Here is a 16,877-nt window from a genome sequence, read left to right as displayed (position 1 = left end):
TATGTAAAGAAGATGGAGTTCAAGCAAAAATGAAGGATTCGTTCTGTGATTTGCACCCGTAAAGGGCAGACAAAAAAAATCCTTGCACTAGTTTGTGTCACCGATGCACCATAGTCAGCGTTTTCTTGCTGGAGACTGTTCCAAGGAAACCCAGGCTACTATTATGTGCCCACTTAGGTATCTTTGTGAGAGGTTGCAAAGGTTTTGCAGCAAGGGAAAGGTAGTGATGTTCAGTGAGGAAAGCCGAAAGTGTGGGTACGCTTGCAAAGCAGTCAGCCACAGAGCCAGAGTAATGTCCACGAGCACCCAATAAGGTGCCATGGCTCAAAAAAGTTCAAAATAGGCTGTGCACCAAGGGCTAGATGAACCAAGCATTGTTGTGGTCACAATCGGGCCTGATGTGCTTCTAACCACAAGAATGTACAACCTTTGTTTGTGTGATGCCTGACAGAGGCAGGTTTGTCAGTAACTCCTAGCATAAACTTGGCGTAGTACTCACAAGTCATAAAAAGGATCTGAGTTCATGCTTTGGATTCCAAATGTACATATTGATGATGTGATATAAGAACAGCTACATAAGAACCAATACTTTTCATGTACTTGTTGTTCACTAGTAGAAAATCTCTTGACAGTAGACATTAGTTCTTGGCTGCTTTTCAAATTGCTTCTGTGGGCATTTAATGGCTTCCTACAAGTTATCCAATTTGTTGTCCGCAGATCCTCTATTAAGTACCGGGAAATGGTAAAGTATAACTGTCATTAAAAGTCCTAATGGTCAAAACACTGACTGTGCTTCAAACCCCATGTGATGTAAAGTAATGTTTTTCTTGCTGTCCTGAAGTAAAGGTCATTGATAGCTTCTTAATATGTATTAAAAGCCAAATTCTTAACTTAATGGTCGTTCTCTAGGAGCTGCTAGGAAAAGAGGAGGAGGATAGTTCTTTCCTTGCACTTTGAAACAGTAGTGTGCTTGTCACAGTGTTGAACGGGAAAATATGAGTGACATGTTGCATTGTAGAGAACAAATGCCCTGAAGAGTAAAGAAATATCCTAGTTATAATATTCCAATAGCAGGGAAAGGCATGGACAATGTAAATACATGTATGTAAGTAAATATTTTATTTAAGACATATCACCGTAGTCTTGTAAAAAGTGTTGCAATGTGTGTTTTTTACAGTGACATGCAGAAGCCGAGAAATCTATTTACTAAGATTGTGTAAGTCTTCAGGTTCTCCTTTGGTGAGCAACATTGAGCAATGAAAAAAAGAACAGCTCGGTCATCACAAAACTCCAGGTAAACAGAGAAAGGTGAATCCCCGCTGTTGACGGAGTGCATAGGCAGGGGCTGTAGGAGGGATGGGTTCAACTGATGAACATTATATGACATTTTTGGAGAGATATCACTAGGATCTGAATGCTGCAGCTAAAGCAGAAGGAACCGTCGGAGCAGTTGCCGATCAGGTCTCAGGAGCCACTGTAACTTGAATCTATATCTATACTAATATACTAAAGAGAGAGCCCAAACCTTTGAGGCGGGTAATCTCAGGAACCACAGCACCAATCATAACACCCAATACAGCATTGGAAAGGACAGTTGCAGCAGATGGACATAGGCTATACAAGTGGCCACCATATACATTACAAAGGTAAAACAACCTTAGGGGTAAAGTAGTCCCTTGTGGGCGTGGGCATTGTGCTGTCAGCGATGGGCGCGGCAAACAAACCTTCACAGGACTCCCTTGTGGGCGTGGGCGTTGTGAGAGGGGCGTGAACAAACAGCAAACACCAATAGGCGCGGCATTCACAGGGCGCAGGGCGCGCCATTCCCCGTCATTACTGGTAAAAGCGAAAACGGCATTGTAAACAAAAACCTTCGCATTACTCCATTGTGGGCCTGCCCGTTGTCAGAGGTGCGTGGCAAAACCTGAATGGGTGCCGCATTCACGGGGCGCGCCTCCTGGACGTTGTCAGAGGGGCATGGCCAAACACCAATGGGCAAGGCTTCACGGGCCGCGGCATTGCTACGGTGCTCACGCGGGGGCTCAAGCCACTCAGCCTAACACAAAGCTTTGCATACTGCTCCGGTGCTCAGGCAGGGGCTCAAGCACCAACTTCAATAAACAGGTACATAACGACGTGTAAGCTCAATAAGGCTCCGAAATAATCTTACATTTTGTGATACTTACCTAAGGCTGCTAACCTCCCGGTTTACTTTTTTCCAATTACTACAATGAAAAGCTTTCAGAGGCACAGTTGCTCACACTTTCATTATAAATCACGTATGTCACTGGGAGCGGATTGTAAGTGATGTGCCACACATTCTATTTCTGCCCTGGACAACGTCGGGACGGGCTGCTAGTGTGACTATAAAAGGCCTGGTGCCAAAACTGCATAGGATGGGCCTGCCGGTGTTATAACCACTAAAGCTCTTTCAACCGGGAATGTCTATATTTCTATGCTTCCCATGAAACATGTAAGGGAGGCATAGAAATATTGGGGAAAGTGTTTGTAAGCATTGTCATTTATTCAGCAAATAAAGAGATTCAAAATACATTTGTTAAATGCTCTCGCTGAGACTGAGGCGCATAGACTGACAGGGATCTAATCAGACTGATCCCAACATCTTCCCACACAACAGGCCACAGCTGGCAGCAGCAAAGGGTAGAGTGCCACAGCAGCGGATAATGCTGCTGGAGGAGACTGACAATTGGGCCTTGGCAGGAAAAAAGACAATGATCAGGCAAGGGTGCCGTGGATTCAATGTGAAATAGCAGGGATCCTTGTGGCCAGTTATGTTGTGGCACAGGAGGACAAACAGAGGCAATAAAATGTATTCTCCCACCCCACAAGAAGTCGCTTTGTTAGCTCACCTCAGTAATAAAAGAAGGAAAGATATTCGGTCAACATTCTCCCACGGTGAGCATGAAAGTGTTCGGAGACCCGAAAGGTGACAAAGCTCTAGCTCTTACCACACAATCAAGATGTCATATTTGATGTAATAACTATAGTCAAAACATACATAATTCAACACATACACATGCCGCTTAAGAGATTCACAGATATATGCATACATGCATACACGAGACATTCAAACAGATAAAGATTTACAGGTGCAAGCACGAACAGAGACAAACACTCTGGGACCCACCAAGACCAGATGAGTTTTGAGCTGCCGGATAGTCTGTCTGTTGGCTCGATCCTGGGAGATGTATACAGTCAACACCAGGCTGTGAAGAGAGAAGGGACACATTTATTATGAGAGCCATCTAGGAGTGTGAAAGCCTTGCAACGAAAGATTTTAACACATGATCAATGAAGGGCAGATAATAAACTGGAATACGCAAACACAAACACCCAAGATGGACCTACGTAACTGTCAGTAATGCGACACTAGAATATGCAGGCATTGCATTCATGTGCCTGAGGTGCCTCTATCACACACATATCCTTTTCCTATCCGACACCACAGTGAGCCAAAGTCACTGATTCTCCTCAACCTAACAACAGGATACATGTTTTTCTTGTGTGGCCAATCTACCTCATCCTTAATCCGTGAGTTCTTAGGTCATTGTCAGTTACTTCCACTCCTTGTCTTCTGAGAACAGGAAGCCTTCCGAGACTCTTCTGAACCTTATCTTCCACTAAGATTCATGATATTAGGACATTGTCAATATCATAGAGAATGTAACCGTTTTTCCTATTGGTAATAACCTATTATTGTAGACAGTCACACACAGACATGGGGAAGTCTCATAGAGAAACTACTGAAAACATTTTTAATATAACATCCGCCCCTTTGAGCTTATGTTCCCTAGCAATTAGACTTTATCAATATTTTTAAGTTATATATTTTTGGTTGATTGTTTTCATAGTTATTTCACGATGTCTTTTTTTTAGCTTCGCTGCCTCTGCGTAACTGGCACACTATGTCAATAAACAAACAAACAAAAGTTCTTACTGTTTTTAAGGAACTGGGGCCAAAGAAAGGGCCCTACCACAATAGGGTTTTGCAAAGTGCATAGTTCCTGCTGTAGCGAATAGCGAGGGATGAATCACACACATTGGGAGATGTTGATATATCTGCACATATATCCTTGTGCGGCCGGGGTACCTTCTGGTCCTCCCCGAATTGAAATGTTTTTTTCCATATTTATTTAACATGAAAATATGCAAATATTATTAACTGTGTATTGTTCATGTTTAGATTGACCAAAGTTAATGTAAACTTGCATTTTAAAATGGCTAACATTGAGGGGCAGATTTACAAGCCCCTTCCGCCACTTTTGCATCACTTTTCCCATGTTAAAAGTGATGCAAAAGTGGCGCAAGGGGCTTGAAAATCTGCCCCTTAATTGCTAACTTGTTTCATGTCACATGTTTATTTTATTTCTAAGAAAAGCTCAAGTACAAATTAACAAACGTGATGTGCCTTTTCTCGCTTTCTCATGTTAAATGTTTCCCTTTACATTATAAATGTAGATTGTCCTAAATAGTTGCAACAGTATACCTGCAGAGTAAATACTGGTCCAGTGTATCTTGCTTGTTGCAAATAACTGTACATTTGAAAGACTTTAGAAAAGCTGCATTGTGCAGTATTCTGAGAAACGAATGATCCATAGATTGTATCTGTATGCTTTAACCTGACTGGAACGATTTATGGGAGTCATGTAGGTGTAGAAAATGTTAGAATTGTTTGATTTAAGTAGAGTAGGCTACAGTTCAGAATGCTTGCAGAGTCCACTTCTGATACAGGTTAGAGTAGAGAGGGGGCTCTCTTTATGGGAGAACTGATTTTTACTGTTCCCTTCGATGCAACTTTATTATAATTTGTCCCCTTGCTTATGTAACTTTGATTTATTTGTACTTCAGACTTAATAATGCATTCATGTATGGATTATTATTTATTGACACTAATTTGATGATTTTGAATCTGTAAACCTATTAACCACTTGTGGGACACCCCCGCGCCGCACGGCCACCAGCTGCTGCGTGTGCCCCCTCGCTGTGCCTAGCTGCCTCGCGGCCGGCCTCGCGGCCGCCCTGCTTCTCCCCTTGTGTTTTCTCATCTGTTTTTTACCGTCATTTGTGCTTGTATTTTTTTTTTTTTCAGGTATTTTGTTCTGTGCTAACGTTTCATCCTGCTGTTATCTCAATTGTTTCCCCCCCCCATCTGGGGCTGTTGTACTGTAAGTGATTGTATTCTCGGTTCCTTCCTCTTTTCCCGCCTTCCTCGCCGCTCTCCCTCCCCGCTTCCCGCCACCGCCATTTGCCCCGCCCCTTTCTCTTCTGTACCCTCCCCGCTCCCGCCTCCCAGCTGCTCCGCCCACCCGCGCACTTCGCCTTATATGGCGACCGTGCGAACGCGCAGCGTTGACGCGCAGCAGGCGCGCCGATTGTGCGCCGAAGGCGCGCCAAAGGTAAGCCCGTCTGCGCCCGTCCGCGACCGGATCGCGCCCAGCGCCAGGACCCCTGGCCCACGAAGACCTCGACCGACCCGCCTGACGTACTCCGCCGCCTCCCTCATCGCTCTCAACACCGGCCGACTCCCAGATTGCCACCAAGCCACACCACGACGCACCCACGGACCTTTCTGCTGCCACGCCTGCAAATTCACCTGCATCCGGACCTGCCCCGCTCCAGCGCCCGCCAAGTCGACCTCCAGCAGCACCCACCTCAAGTGCATCCTGCTCAACACCCGCTCCGTCCACAGGCACGCCGTCGAACTCTGGAACCTCCTAGACGCCACAGCACCTGACGTTGCCTTCCTCACGGAGACCTGGATGAACGCCTCTTCAGCTCCCGACATCGCCATCGCCATCCCAGAGGGCTACAAGATCGTCCGCAGGGACCGCAACGCCAACCAGATGGGAGGAGGCATCGCCATCATCCACAGGAACACCATCCGTCTCACGACCAGCACCGACAACACCCTGACCACCGCCGAACACCTGCATTTCCAGATCCACACCGACCCGAAGACCACCCTCAGAGGCACCCTGATCTACCGACCCCCGGGACCACGCACACAATTCTGCGAGGACATCGCCGACTTCATCAGCCCACATGCCCTCCCCTCCGCCGACTACATCCTCCTGGGGGACCTCAACTTCCACCTGGAGAACAACAACGACCGCAACACCAGCACCCTGCTCGACAACCTCGCCAATCTTGGACTCAAGCAGCTGGTGTCCACCCCCACCCACCTCGCCGGACACACACTCGACGCAGTCTTCTCCTCCAGCACAGACATCGACTTCAGCCACGCCACAGAGCTGCAATGGACGGACCACAGCTGCGTCCACTTCACCTTCAAGAGAACGACGACCCACCACCACCAGCAACAGGCAGCCCGCAGAAGCTGGAACAAGATCACAGCAGACCAGCTCGCCACCTCCCTGAGCCAGCACCCTCCTGCCAGCTCAGCGAACCCCAACCAGGCCGCCGACAACCTCACGAAGTGGATCAGCATCTGCGCGGACGAGCTCGCCCCGATGAGGACCCCGCCCAGCAGACCCGGCAGCAAGAAAGCCCCGTGGTTCACCGATGAACTCAAGAGCTCCAAGAAGAACTGCCGAGCCCTCGAGAAAGTCTGGAAAAGGGATCCTACACCAGACAACAGGACCACCTTCAAGCTGGCCACCCGGAAGCACCACCAGCTGATCCGCGCCGCCAAGAAAACTGCATTCAAGGACCGGCTGGACAACAACGCACACAACTGCAAGGAACTCTTCAACATCGTGAAAGAGCTATCCAACCCCAGCGCAGGAAACAACGACATCACCCCATCGCAAGACCTCTGCAACTCCCTCGCTTCATACTTCCACAACAAGATCAAGGACATACACAACAGCTTCAACAACCAAACAACGCACACCAAGACCGAACAACCACCCCCCACCACCACCCTTCACGCCTGGACCCCGATCAGCACCGAAGACACAATCCGCATGATGAACTCCATCCACTCCGGATCACCGACCGACCCCTGCCCTCACCACGTCTTCAACAAGGTCGACGCCGTCATCGCACCCCACCTGCGAGACATCATCAACACATCCTTCGACACCGCCACCTTCCCCGAGAGCTGGAAGCACGCCGAACTCACCGCTCTACTCAAGAAACCCACAGCGGACCCCACCGAACTCAAGAATTACCGCCCCATCTCGCTCCTCCCATTTCCCGCCAAAGTCATCGAGAAGACCGTCAACAAGCAGATGACCGCCTTCCTCGAGACGAATGGATCCCTCGACCCCTCACAGTCCGGCTTCCGAGCCAATCACAGCACCGAGACCGCCCTCCTCGCCGCCACCGATGACATCCGAGCCCTGATGGACAACGGAGAAACAGCGGCCCTCATCCTCCTAGACCTCTCCGCGGCATTCGACACTGTCTGCCACCGCACCCTAGTACAGCGCCTCAGCAACGTCGGAATCCAGGACAAGGCGCTGGAATGGATCATCTCCTTCCTCGACGGAAGAACACAGAGAGTCCGCCTACCACCGTACAAGTCAGAGGCCTCCGAAGTCATCTGCGGCGTCCCCCAAGGATCCTCGCTGAGCCCCACCCTCTTCAACGTCTACATGAGCCCCCTCGCGGCCATCGCACGCCAACACAACCTCAGCATAATCTCCTACGCCGACGACACCCAGCTGATCCTCTCCCTGACCAACGACCCCGCCGCCGCCAGAGCCAACCTGCACGAAGGGATGAAAGAAGTAGCCGAGTGGATGACGACCAGCCGCCTGAAACTGAACTCTGACAAGACGGAGGTCCTCATCCTGGGCTCCTCACCCTCCGCCTGGGACGACTCCTGGTGGCGTCCCGCCCTGGGCACCGCACCCAAACCGACAGACCATGCACGCAACCTGGGCTTCATCCTGGACTCCTCCCTCTCCATGACCAGACAAGTCAACAACGTCTCCTCGGCTTGCTTCAACATCCTACGCATGCTACGGAAGATCTTCTGGTGGATCCCCACCGAGACCAGGAAGACCGTCACCCAGGCCCTCGTCACCAGCCGACTGGACTACGGCAACGCCCTCTACGCCGGTACCACCGCCAAGCTCCAGAAGAGACTCCAGCGGATCCAGAACGCCTCAGCCAGACTCATCCTCGACATCCCACGAACCAGCCACATCTCCGGACACCTGAGAGACCTTCACTGGCTCCCCGTCAACAAAAGAATCACCTTCCGTCTCCTCACCCACGCACACAAGGCCCTACACGACCAAGGCCCGAGCTACCTCAACAACCGGATCAACTTCTACGCTCCCAAACGCCACCTCCGATCAGCCAACCACGCCCTCGCCGCCGTCCCCCGCATCCGAAGAGCGACTACAGGAGGAAGGTCCTTCTCCTACCTGGCCGCCAAGACCTGGAACTCCCTCCCGACCGACCTGCGCCTGACCCAAGACCACCTCTCCTTCAGGAAGAAGCTGAAGACCTGGCTGTTCGAGCAGTAGCGGCACCCCCCTCCCCCAGCGCCTTGAGACCCTACGGGTATGTAGCGCGCTATATAAATGTCATTGATTGATATTATTTTAATACACTTTATGGTTTAAAAATGTAACCACTCTCTGTTTCCTAGTGGAGCCTTATGTGATTCGTGGTATTTAAATGTATTGATTTGTTGATTAGTATCAGTTATGGATTTTGAACCATCAGATATGGTTTAATGGTCCCACATTTGCAGAAAGAAAAGCACTAACACAGGGCTAGAGGTCCTATTTCCACACAGCTAGTTCCACTTACAGTTCCATGTCCTTGGATAGGACCCAGAGTGGTGCAACCTTTGGTGGTGAACAAAAGCGGACTATCCATCCCAAGTAGGGGTAAGTATTGTGTAGGATACTCCATGTGCAGTACTTTTCCACATACCCAAACTATAAAGCATTATATCACTATACCGCTCCACCACCAAAGTAACAGCCAATCACAGATCTTTAATTTGTTTAGGATCTACACCACTGGGCATTCTGACAGGTTTCACACAGGGTGCCCTTCTTGTTGTATATTCGGCCTTCCCATACCATTCAGATATGGTTAGAGGTCAAATAATGTACTCAAGTACATACAACACACACACAACACACACATTTAGCCCTGATGTCAACACTAGTTGCTACACCACATATGGGATGATGGATAGTTGGAGTCAGTATGCAACCTAAACTCCTTAAGTTGTTTCTTGCTTTGGTTCTTTTTCACACCACTCTTTCTAGATTACCCTGCCACCCAACCCCAGCAGCATTTCTTAAACAGGGCACTCACCAGCTAATGCAACGGGAAACCCATGTCAAAGACAAGCCAGTGCGTGTTTGATGAGGAAATTACTCATTTCTGTCCCTTCTCCAAAGGAATTACCTGTCTAACAAGCTATTATATCGGCTAATTTCTGCTGCTACAATGAGGGAAAGTAGACAGCTCAGAAATAAGGTTTGGAACTTACCGAGGCTCGCATTATGAGTAGCCCAGTAAATAGGATGCCTTTCCCCCACCCCCAGGATAACAGTAATTCCAGGGGCGAAGAAAATTCAGTGCATTATAAGTTGGACCTTTAGGATTCACTAAGAAATGATGAATTACCAGGAAATAAGTGAGTCTAAATGCCCCGGTAATTCTGATTTAGGCCGTTTTCAGCAGCTGAGATCTCCAGAAAAAAGGTGAAGAGATTCATTGTGTTCCTGTGGATATCATATCCTGATGGGGACGATAACTGCTGCTAAGAGAATTAAGATGCCACTCTCAATGAGGGCCTCAGTGTCTAACCCGCCGCAAGACTGATGCCTGTCATGGTGGCCTGCATGTCTCTTCCACATACTGTTCCCCTCCCGAGGTCTTTGTTGCAAGGTCAAAAGCCAGTGCCAGAAATATTCTGAGCTTAAGATTTGTAAAGGAGCCCAGGCCACCCAAATGAATCATGATCTAATTAATGGAACCCTCTCCTCCACTCCACATTGTAATTGGTTAAGAAGCAAATGGTGGGACCTTGTTGGATAGAGGTTTCTCCACCAAGGTGTAAATTGAGGCCAACTGGAGGCAGATACATTTCTAGAATGAAAGAAAGTAGGCATACACTATCTTATCTTTGAGGAACTATATGAAAAGGCAGAAGGGTAAGACCTGTTTCTGTGGTGCCACTAGGAGAGACATAGCACATAATAGAAGGGTAGTAAAACAGTTTAGAAACTGCAATGTTTTTTACGGTATCAATTATTTTAGGAACGCAGTTTGATCGGACACCTTAACACTCCCACATCACGACTATCTCAAGAACTTTTTTTAAAGGTATTGAGGGAGCTCACCACTTCATCCCATGGGTATACAACGTTTACAACGCAACTTTTACAACGCACTACCATTACAACGAATCTTTTACAACGCAACATCCATTACAACGCATACATTTACAACGCAGTCATTACAACGCATGACACTACAATGCACACCACTACAACGCATACCATTACAACGCAAAACTTACCATCCAATACTTACCCTACTGTTGCACCCCCTGGAGTTAGAATAGTAATTTTAACCCCTACACTATCCAATATTTTCCCTACTGTTGCACCCCCTGGAGTTAGAATAGTAATTTTAACCCCTACACTATCCAACACTTACCTTATTTGCAATGTAATGTAATGCGTTGTAATGGTATGCGTTGTAAATGTAGTATGCGTTGTAGTGGAATGCGTTGTAAAGGTATTTTTGTAAGAATTTGTTGTAATGGTATGCGTTGTAAAAGTGTGCGTTGTAATGGATGTTGCGTTGTAAAAAATGTGTTGTAAAGGTATGCGTTGTAAAAGTGTGCGTTGTAACGTCATACATCCCATCCCATGGCATACATGACATACATTCTCTAACTCCTTTATCCTATTTGCCCTGCATTAACATTCCTGTATACCCTGAGCCACGGTCTCATGCTCCTACTTCCTATGTCCAACTCCCCCACGGTCTCAACAATGACCCCCATGCCAACAGTCTCACATTCTTGTGCCCTGGGGACTTTCACCATACTATACCCTGCCAAGAGTTTCACACTCTTTAGTTTGACACACTCACACACTTTATTACTTTATCCATGGTCTCAGAATCCCGCAGTCAATACCCCACAAACTTTCCTCCTTTCTTCCATGCATCACAGTTTCAGACTCATGACGTCCAATCCACATTGTCTCTGACCTCTTTTTCTCATGCTATAGAGTCTCATACGTGTACATCCCAGGTCTCTTCATAATATGTCAATCAATTATTCTAAGACTCACTATTTCACACATCTTATCCCATTCCCACACAGAGGTAGCCCTTTATTATCTACCTGAATGTTTAACACGAACACAACCCATGCCCAACACCATCTACCATTTTCTTTGGAGCCTCATTTTTCTCAAGGCCCACATTCACTTACTCCTTTATCCAATGCTCTAGGCTCTCATTCCCTACCCATGCCCAGTCTCTGAAGCATTTATCCCATGCCCCACAGGATGGAGCCCATTTATCCTGTACCCTAGTCTACTCCCTCTTCATTCCATGCCCAAAGTCTTCAACCACTTATTCCCCGGTCTCATACCCTCTTAATTCCATGTTTCACACCCTTTTACCCATGCCCCGCAGTCAATATTCTTCATCCCATGACCAATAGCCTCTCATCCCTATATTCTGAAAGTGTCTCACATGCTTCTTTGCTATGACTGATAGAATAGCACGTTTTTATCACCACCAGTGGACTAGCACACCCTTCGCTCTTGTCAGCTCCACATCCGAACAGTTTAAGTCACACAGCCTTGGAGGGTAGTTGAGAAAAAAGTGAGTTTGGTGCACAGAAAGGCCTAGATGGACCTTACCTAAGAATGATGGTGAGAGGGAAGGCAAAGGCCTTGGATCCAGCATACTGTATTATCCTCTGTGCAGCAGGAGGCAGGTAGGTGGCCACAGCTTGCGGTACCACGTGCCAGACAGTTGGGTAATTCGAAAACAGTCCACAAGCTCGAGATGGAGGAGAACTAGAAGAAAAGAAGAATTAAGAGGGGTGAAGGGAAGTGCTGTCTAACTGGGCAGGTGAGAAGCATAAATGAGGTCCCTAAACCACCTCTGTGCAACTGTGATGACAATACACAGATCAAGGAGGCAACACCATTGCTCAGATCATTACAGCTGACAAGGCACAGCACAAACTGAAAGTGTATTTCCCGACACACCTCTGTGCACCTGAGAGGCATAGAGCAAGAAGGAGATTCCTTAACCAGCTCACTACACCTGAAAGCACACGGCACACCTGAGGTGGGAATGCTTCACCCTGTTGTTGAATGTTCTTGAAAGCTTGAGGTGCATACAGAGAGGTGGCCTCTTACCCACCTGAGTGTGTCTCAGAGGACAAGGATCAGGTTTAGATGTTAGGTAGTTTAATACTTGATGCTCCTCAGACTACAAAGCATACACAAAGAGGAGGCCCTCCCCACTCCAGTCAGTTCGAGAAGAAAAGGAACAGTCCCTGAGGAAGACTCTTTACACCTTTTTCACTTGAGAGGGCAAGGTGCAGACTAACATCTCAATGTGATGTGAAGATTGCAGGCTCCAGAGTTTGGGTGTAGAATATCATTGAATGATGGAAGAAGAGATCAAGTGTGGGATATCACTCTGTCAAAACAAAATGTTACAACTCACTTGAAGATGTGGAGCAGGAGTGGTACAGATGCCAAACTGAGGCCCAACAGCAAGACAAACTGGAAGAGGAACTTTGAACTGGATGCTCGGAACAGTGTCTTCGACGGCTTGCAGAGACTGAAGAGCATATACTGAAAGGAGGGATATTTGACAAGAAGTGAGACAGACACATAAACAGATTGTTAAAGATGCACACAGATGATATGACAGAAACAGAGTGAATAAGAATTTGTGTATGTGTGAGTGATGTGATGGAGGAAGAATCAGAAATCTAAAGGTACATCCACAATCCAATGTGACCCAAGAACCAACTACCCAAATTCTGTGTTTTTTTTAGAAATCCAATACTAATCTCAGATATTGATCTCTTGCACCTCACACTCGCCCAGAGGTGTTTGGAGTCAGTAACTATACTTCCATGATTCGTGCACCCTGAAAACCATTCATAAAGGATCACCTTGTTACCTTTCTCAGTAGTCTCTATCCATCAGTTGGTTCAATAACTATCCCTCTCCCTTCAACCATCACCACACCATCTCCTATCTACCAATTGCAAGGATTGCACCCAACTACTATCATAAGCTTTCCCTTCCATTCACGTTTCAAAGCCCTCATCACCAGTCACACCACATCCATCCATCCTTTCATGAAAAATCCTCTACATGGCCACTCCTTTTTGTTCCATCTTTTTAATCCGGTCCTTCATTATAGGACTGATTTTCAGAGAGCATCTTGTGACAAACATGCAGACACTGATGCAGCAGACTGCAACTGAGCAATGCAACTTAGGGCCTGATTTAAATTTTGACGGACGGGTTACTCCATCACAACGGAGACAGATATCCCGCTCGCCGAAATGGAAATCCCATTATATCCTATGGGATTTATATTTCAGCGGAGGGGATATCTGTCACCATTGTGACAGAGTAGCGCGATCGCCAAGATCTAAATCAGGCCCTTAGTCTCTCTCTCTTCCCAATTCGTTCAAGCAGGCCCCCCTAACATAGGCATGTTTGTTCACAGCATTAACCAAGTAGCTCACACATACTTTTTCCGCTTCCGTACTCAAAGAGATAATGAAGTGCTGTGTTCATTAGAGGATTACCTTCTTTATGTAGAAGGTGATGAACAGGAAGATGCTGTTGATCAGAGGAAGTAGAGGGGCGTAGAACAATCCAATCCAGACAACTGTCTGTTCATCCACGATGTCCAGGATGTTGACTGAGACATCAAACTCCCCCTTCCCGTACCACTGAGCCAGTCGCCAGGATGTCTTGTCTACAATTAACCTATACAGGTAGCAGAAAGATTTTAACACAAATAAGAGCCAGTCGCCTGCCAGTGTGGGGCAAAGAATTTAGACATTACATAGAGGTGGGAGGCACAATACTCCGCCAACACCTTAAGGATATCAGTCTACCATATTAGAAGTGCCATAGGATATAATGCACTTGTGATACAGCAGATGGGACATCCGGAACATAGGTAACAGAATATCCCATCAGACAAACTCTAAATATGGCCCTTATTCTTGAAGGAGTGATCTACCAATAGTGTGACTATGAATTCAGTCTTGGGGAATCATTCAGAGTACCCTGTTAAAATGACACACTAATGTCAACCGCATCAGTCATTAGCGATACTGGTTTTTTTTTTTTGGGGCGCAGTATTACTACATAATTACACAGGTAAGAATGGGGGACAACATGGCAAAATACAATATGGTTTCTCCTGTTCCGGGCTGCGAAATTCTGAATATTCCAATTTTTCCCATCACTGCTGGATCTATGCATGGGTTTCACAAAAATGTACCCTAATTTCGGTGCAAACTCCTGTTTCCACCAGGATAAGGATTACCAGTGTACTCACAACAAGGCCTTTAGTAAAGAGGAACAGGCATTAGTATGTGACTGGAGAGAGACTGTGCCTACAGTCCTAGAGCAGGAAGCAACTGTTAATTATGGGATGGTGAAACAATAAAAGAGTGGTTGAGGGAATTGATGACTTGCTTTAGAGTGGAACAGAAAAGGGAGCCCACTGTGAGAGAGAAAAAAGAGGTCAGACAGAGTAGAGCAGAGAGATAACATTCTTCCAGTTTTAGAGAAAAGAGGTGAAATGGCTTCAGTGTGGGACAAACAACACATTTCAAGGGGAGGTCCACCTGCCCTGGGAAGAGCATGACAATCATTCCCAAGGTGAGCATAGAGCAGGGTATATTTCAGGAAGATTATCTGTCACCACTTCTGTTTTGTCTGGCACTTAACCCGTTGAATGAGGTAATTGGGCACTTGGTGATTATGACATCATATCCGCTGGTGCTTGAGGATGCTGTACAACTATACGGTGCAGGTGATAACCAGCTTACATAGCAGCTAGATGTTGTTGAACAATTATCAGGTGACTTTGAGGTCATCATTGCAATTTGAATCCAATCCCACTTGCAAATCAAGCACCTGGGCAATACCAATAATGTGAGGTGCATTGTTCATAGTGTGGGCAATTTGCACCTCATTCTGAGTTTCGGTCCTCCGAATAAGGGATAATGTGATAACTGGGCATGCTTCCCCCTGTTTTGTGGTGCCCAAACTAGAAATCTGCAGTTTGAGTGTAAAATTTGCATCACATTTGATCTACCGTAAATCAAGCAGGTAAAAACAAATTTGCACCCAAGATGGAATCCTGAATCAGATACCAAAGGAGTTTGGGCTTAACATGTAATGGCTAGCTAATTGGGATTTTGGCCTTAGCAAATTTGGAAAAGCAACATTTGAAAAGGAAATGTAGCCGTACTTGTAAAGCGCACTGATACTCCTAAGTGTCCTGGCGCTGTACTCATACTGCTAGGGAACCCTTCCTGGTTTTTCCCTGTGAAATGTCCACTCCTGGGCATCCCCAGGGTGCAAGCAGGCATCCCTAGCACTGTAGGGGGCCGTTGTGGAGACTAAGCAAGCTATTGCCCAGAGTTGCAGCGTGGGGCTCATGCTTAGAGTAGGCACCGAGGCGAGAAATCAGGTCCGAGGAATTATGAGCCCAAGATCCGCCGAGACCAGCCAAGGCAGGAATTGAACCCTGGTCCCGGGCCAGACCTCTGCATCAGGGGCTGCCGCTCTAACCATTGAGCCACACTCAAGGAAAGACTGGAGCACAAAGAAGATGAAATCAGATGAAGACCAAAGCATTAAGGAACTTGACCACTTGGGTGTGTTCACATACCTAGACTTCGTTGACGGGCCGTGGTCACACACAAAGCAGCAAACAATACCACAGCGAAATAAAACAAACTCTGAATAGTTATTTGTCAAAGTGAAGTCGAATACAAGCTGTTCACCAACTCACCATTCCTGTTCTACTATAAAAACTCAGAATCACAGATCAGTTATAATTAGAATTAACCCAACCGGATGTACAAATAGGGAAATTACCCATGTCTATCAGTTAGTTTACAAACACCAGTACGTTCCCAGATTATCCCTTCCAAGAGCAGAAGGAGGCATGGACCTCGCTGAAATTGACTACACCAGGGACAACAATAATAACATGTAAAATAAGATCAAAAGATCTAAAATAACTGAAGGTATTCAATTATGAAAAACATAGGCCTTAATCTACCCCATCATCAAATTAGGTATTCAACTATGAAAAACGTAGGCCTTAATCTAGCCCATCATCAAATTTCCGTATGCATTCCACTACAAAGAAGGCATGACAGTCTTTTAATCAAAAGAGAAAAAGAGGCAATAGGAGTAGGAAACACCATTATTTAATGGACTGAACAAAAGAAACATCAACTGTAGAATACACAAATATATTGGAAAATTCAGAGATCATTCTTTTTTTTACCAGGAACAGAAGCAACAAGTGGAGGAGAACTGCAACCAAATGATGAGAGACTAATAATGGCAGTCCAGGATAACAGCATGCACAGAACATGGAGAAAAATATCAAACAAATCAGATACATTACAGAGATAACCATATAGATTTATAGACGGTAAACATCACTTACAGTGAAACTTTTACAACGCACTACCATTACAACGCGGTCATTACAACGCAAACTATTACAACACATTCCGCTGGGGGGTGCTCTAGGATAGGGAATACGTTTAATTTACTATCCAACACCTTCCCTAGTGTCCACAGGGACTGGAGTTGGAATAGTAAATTAAACTATTCACTATCCAGCACCCAAAAGCGCTATGCGTTGTAATG

At 46.5% G+C, this 16,877-nt stretch overlaps 1 protein-coding gene across 2 annotated transcripts in view; it reads right to left on the bottom strand.

The window, feature by feature from the left end:
• The window catches only part of TMC8 (transmembrane channel like 8), a 106,342-nt gene that overhangs the window by 43,056 nt on the left and 46,409 nt on the right, over nt 1-16,877 (bottom strand). For both annotated transcript variants that reach the window (XM_078653861.1, XM_078653862.1), the window contains exons 13-16: nt 13,772-13,955; nt 12,667-12,797; nt 11,847-12,005; nt 3,149-3,227 (exon numbers count right to left, since the gene is read on the bottom strand). In XM_078653861.1, coding sequence (XP_078509987.1) covers nt 3,149-3,227; nt 11,847-12,005; nt 12,667-12,797; nt 13,772-13,955 — 553 coding nt within the window. The remainder of the gene's footprint in view (nt 1-3,148; nt 3,228-11,846; nt 12,006-12,666; nt 12,798-13,771; nt 13,956-16,877) is intronic.

The sequence above is a fragment of the Lissotriton helveticus genome, chromosome 7, assembly GCF_964261635.1.
Source record: "Lissotriton helveticus chromosome 7, aLisHel1.1, whole genome shotgun sequence".
In the NCBI taxonomy this organism is placed as follows: domain Eukaryota; kingdom Metazoa; phylum Chordata; class Amphibia; order Caudata; family Salamandridae; genus Lissotriton; species Lissotriton helveticus.
Note: the sequence above shows the minus strand (reverse complement) of the source record. Positions and strands in the feature narration are given on the sequence as shown.